We start from the raw sequence: 5,367 nt of genomic DNA on the forward strand, positions 1-5,367 counted from the left end.
TCCACAACACACTGACAGCTGCTCGCTAAACGCCCACGACGCTCTCTGCTGCCAACATGAACTGCAGTCTGAGTGACGCCTCCTCTGGTCTCTAAACAGTGAGAGGCTCCACCTGGTGGAACAACCAGGTACTACAGCTGATCTACGATACATTTCCTGACATTTTTTTCTGATTGCCGGATTTTGTTTTAAAGACTAATTATCGCTAAAACTCAGAAACGTTTTATTAACATGTCCAACATTTAGCCAACACTAGAAACAAATAGCACGTTCACGTACGATAAATAATTCACTTTTTGCGTATTTAAATTAGTTTTCATTCTTCCATGGTCGGTGAAAACATCCTGCAGTTCAGCCACTTTGACATGTGACTGTCGCTAATGGCTCTCTTGGTTGGGTCGAGGAAGAAGTTGTTGAAATTTTAATGTTTTAAAGTAAGAATTAGTTTAGTTTTGGTGATTTTTTTTAAAAATGAAGCATGTAGAATAAAACAGCTTTTATGAAATATCCTGATTTTAAGCCAAGGTTTGGTTTTCCAGTGGAAGTTTCATTATTATTTTGCAAAAAATTGGAAAAAAAAAACCCAAATCAACGTGTACAACTTATCTCAGAAGTCCACAGTCGTTACCAATCTGACAACATTTAAAGCATTTCTACAGCCTCGACTAACTCACGACTCATCAACATGTTTCTTCCAACAAGTCGCTCCTCTGTTCACTGTTTCTGAGCCATGCTGCCTTTATTTTATTGATCCAGGATCTCCCATGTTCCTCTCTGCTCTGTAAGAACACTGCCTGCAGTTCAGCCGAATGTCCACAGAATTGATTTTTTTCAGTCATGGCGTCACATCTGAAGTGAAGATTGTTCATTTTTAGCTTATGTTTAGATCAAATGTTTTATTTTTGGTCAACTTTTAAACGAGACACGCAGTGATTTTGATGAGATGTCACAGTTCTAAGCTTAGATTTGGTGATTTTTCAAAGTCCAACTGTTCTGTCTGACCTCAGCAGCTGTTTGTTTGTTTGTTTGTTTGTACCTGTCAGGTGACCGGTTGGCTGACTCCACCACCACACTCGCGTTGGCCCTCGCGCTCCTCTCTCTCGTGACCACGCCCCTTCCTTCACGTCCAATCCCGACATGGAGCCCATCAAGGTCCAATCAGAAGGCGGACTGAATGTGACGCTCACCATCCGGCTGCTGATGCACGGCAAGGTACCCGCAAGCACTGCCTTTGTCCAGCACTTTCCAATTATCTGCCAAGAGAAAGCTAATGTCACACCATTGTTGTGTTTCTGCAGGAGGTTGGGAGCATCATCGGAAAGGTACGTATCAGCAACACAACAACTAGAGCATCACAAAGAGACACACAAAACATCTCACTGTTGTTTCTCTTTGCTTCCAGAAAGGAGAGACGGTGAAGAAGATGCGAGAAGATGTAAGAAGCACCTTCCTCCAGATCATATTCATCACTCCTGATGGTTGCTTTTGGCCTAACATTGTGTACTTTTTGCTCTTTTTGTCGCCCTAAAGAGCGGCGCCCGGATCAACATCTCAGAGGGGAACTGCCCTGAGCGGATAGTCACCATCACCGGGCCAACAGACGCCATCTTCAAGGCCTTCGCCATGATCGCCTACAAGTTTGAGGAGGTACGACGTTGTTGAGTTTAACACCAAACGGGTGTCACATGCTGTCAGGTGTCAGCATGAATATGCATCAGTCAGGTTTGAATCTCCAGCATGGTGATTACTCAGGAATTCACTCCACACTGTAAAAAATCCACAAGAAAACTGACAATCTGGTGGCAAAGGTGTCAGAAAAAAATATGTAAAAACAAAGATATGGGAATACTGTAAAAATGTCAAAAATGGCAATAACAGTGAAATAGTTTTAGATTTTTTATGTAGACGTACATTTTTTGTTTTGGCCCATTTTTGGAGAAAATTTTTAAAATTAAAAAAAAAAACAAAACTGTAAAAATAACAGTTTCATAGAATAAACTTAATATATTTTTTAAATTATAAAATTATTTACCATTTTCCAGTCCTTAATAAACATAGTTTTTCCTTTGAATAACAGAAAAAAATCTTTAAAATAATGTTGTTGTTTTTTGCGCATTTAAATACAGAAAAAAAAAACGTGTAATTTTATGATCAAACGTTGTCAAAGAACAGATTACCATTTTTAAAAATACAGATTTTTGATTTTTGACATGAGTTTCTTAACTTTTCTCTGATTTTTTACTGGTTAACATATAAATTAACACTTTTTCCTGTGACTTTACTCCATGTAAAATATGTAGAATAACACATTTTTAACTTTATTTATATTTTTGTATATTCAAAAAAATGAGGGAAAAATCAGTAAAATAAAAGGAAAAACTCCAGAAAATTCCAGTGTTCTTTTTTTTTACAGTGTACAATAGTCCATCTGAATGTATTTGTTGGTTGTATTTGGTGTTATTAATGTAAATCTAATCAATATAGTGATGTCAAAGAGCAAAACTTTCCTCCTTTAGTTGCAGCTAGAAAAGTCAGACATGAATAAAGGTTGTAAAAAAGAAAAAAACACTTAAAACGGTTTAATTATAACGGCTCAGTATCATTAATAACACCAAACATGTTCTGTTCTACTGGAAGGTATTTTTTATTTTAAATGTACTGTATAAAAATCTGTAACTTGATTTGAGTTACTTTGTCAAATCAGGTGACAGTTTGGTTTGTAAAACGTCAGAAAATAGTTTGTCCAGACAACCTCCCAAACATCTGGAACATGTGCTTAAATCCATGAGAAAACACACGTCCATGAGCACGACTGTGGCTGCCGTTGTGCTCTGGACGTGTAAACGGACGGCACTTGAGTTAATGCATTTCTTTCTTCCCACCACTGGCCAGCTTCAGTTCCTGCACTGACTCATTTCCAAATGGAATACAAAGCAGGCTTGGCCCCGTTATGTAGGACAGAAATGTGCTGATCTAACCTTGCAACACCCTCTGAAAGTGGGCCAGTTCTGTGTTTTGATTTGTGCTTCGTATCAGCAGGCTTCAGTCGGACCACAAACACCTCAGACGAACCTGCACGGCGCTCCGTGGAGCAGAAAGCCTCATTCTCAGGGTTTATTTATTAAAGTTCCTAATGTCCAACTGTTAGAAGTGGAAATAAACGAGGACGATGTTGTTCTTTCATGTCGCTAAATTCATTTGATTCTGATGAACAACATCAAATATAACCAACAAATACCGACTGATGGATTGTTGTACACTGTAAAAAATATACTTCGTATTAATTTTATGGAATAATTTTATGGAATTCTTCACATTTTAATAACAGATTTTTTCCCCACATTATTGAAATTTATAAAAATATCAAGAACATTACAAAAAAAATGAACAAATTTATGTAAAGTTAGATTATATCACAATTATAAATGTAACCATTTATTTAGTGACTCTTATTTTACATTCTTTTAAAGTTAATCTATTAATTTTATTAGTAAATTTTTATTTTGGACATTTTTTCAAACATTAAAGATAAAAATACACAAGATTTGTATGTAATGTATACAAAAACTCAATTAAAATGATGATCTAAAATTAACTGTTTAAAATTGTAATTATAATAATTATTTGTTTAATAATCTTGGATTTTTTATTTGTTCAAAGTTAAATGTATTGGTTACTGAAGATTAAAAAAATTAAATATTGATCAAATATACATTTTTTTAATATAAAATTACACGTAAAAAAGACATATCGCTATGATTTAAAATGATTTATTATGAAAATTATAATCAGAGATATTTGTTTAATAACAGCAGCTTGAAATTATTTTTTTTTAAAATAAAGAAATCCATTCATTTTCCAGATGGACACACTTATTTGACATTAAACGTCTAAATATGCAAGATTTTTTACTTTAAATCACATTTTACATGCTGAGATCAAAACTTCACATCAAACAGTCACATTAAATGTATAAATACACAAGATTTTTTTATAGAAAATTAACCAAAACCAACAGCAGATTGTCACAGTTTAAAACTGAGCTGCTAGCTGCTGTTTTCTTTAAGATTTCTTTATGTGAGGCATTTAGGGAACATCGGTAAACTGTAGTGTCTATTGAGAAGCATGTGTTCATCAAGTGAAGAGTTTTGGGTACAGTTTTATTTCTATTTTGCATCCAGGAGACGCTCTGGAATCAGGTGACGACTATTTTAAGTCTCATTTTGATGCAGATTTTGCAGTTAAAGCTGCTTATTTAAAAGACAAAGTGCAGTAAAACACTCCCACATGTGGGCCCTGAATGCCACCCAACACAAAAACACCATTTCAGACGTCTTTGCCAGCGTCGATCCATAAAGAAAAGGCTCCAAACTGCTTTTCTTTTTACACCTCAGTGTTTTTTCCAGCCTGTTTTAAAGGTGTTTTATCCGCTGCATGAAGGTGGATTTACTACAAAGCCGCCACTTGACACAGTAACTGGCCATAAAAGAAGCTTTTTATCTGATGCAGCTGCTCTTTTCCTCCCTGCAGGACATAATCAACTCCATGAGCAACAGTCCAGCCACCAGCAAACCTCCGGTAACCTTGAGGCTCGTGGTGCCGGCCAGCCAGTGCGGCTCCCTCATCGGAAAAGGAGGCTCCAAAATCAAAGAGATGCGAGAGGTGACGACGGAAGTTCTGCGTTTTCTATCCCGATGGTCGCCTGAGCAACCATAAGATGCTACAAACCTCATGTAGCTCCTAGATAAGCCTCCTAAACCCCGTTTATATGGTTCATATAGGAAAAAACTAAAGGTGGAAAACTGTAGCAAAAGAAATACACTAAAAACTGTGTATTTTCTCTTTTTTTTTTACCCATTTTCCAATTCTTTGTTTTTAATATTTGTAAAATAAAAACAAAACAAAAAAACAAAAAAACTGCAAACTACTGTGAAAATAATAGCACGTGTGTCATTATTTACTGTTTTGGCCTTCTTCTAAAAAAAATAAAATAAAAAATTTGCATGTAAATTATTAGTAATAATCAGCTAAAAATAATTATTTACCATTTTTCAATTCTCCATTTTTCAATATTTAGAAAAAAGGAGGAAAATAATGGCATATACATGTATAATAATGATATTTCAGCTAATTTAAATACAGTAAAACATACTGTGAAAGTTTATGATTAAATAGAAAAGCACAAAATATACTTTGCTGATTAAAATTATAAATTAATGCAATTTTCCAGCAGTTTTAATTGACATTATCTGCATTTAACTGTTAAACAAATCAGTAGAAACAAGGGTATAAATCTATAAAATAATGTTATTGTTTGTCGAAGAACGTGTAACTTTATGATCAAATATTAAAAAAGAAGAAATTATT

General features: G+C 34.8%; 1 protein-coding gene across 1 annotated transcript in view; it reads left to right on the forward strand.

Moving 5' to 3' along the window:
- The first annotated feature begins 1,137 nt into the window (after positions 1 to 1,137).
- LOC103365960 (poly(rC)-binding protein 3-like) overlaps positions 1,138 to 5,367 on the forward strand; it is a 15,367-nt gene continuing 11,137 nt past the window's right edge. The window contains exons 1-5 of the mRNA XM_008293544.1: positions 1,138 to 1,212; positions 1,299 to 1,322; positions 1,403 to 1,435; positions 1,531 to 1,647; positions 4,531 to 4,662. Coding sequence (XP_008291766.1) covers positions 1,138 to 1,212; positions 1,299 to 1,322; positions 1,403 to 1,435; positions 1,531 to 1,647; positions 4,531 to 4,662 — 381 coding nt within the window. The remainder of the gene's footprint in view (positions 1,213 to 1,298; positions 1,323 to 1,402; positions 1,436 to 1,530; positions 1,648 to 4,530; positions 4,663 to 5,367) is intronic.

The sequence above is a fragment of the Stegastes partitus genome, unplaced genomic scaffold (genome assembly GCF_000690725.1).
Source record: "Stegastes partitus isolate 25-593 unplaced genomic scaffold, Stegastes_partitus-1.0.2 Scaffold894, whole genome shotgun sequence".
NCBI classification, from domain to species: domain Eukaryota; kingdom Metazoa; phylum Chordata; class Actinopteri; family Pomacentridae; genus Stegastes; species Stegastes partitus.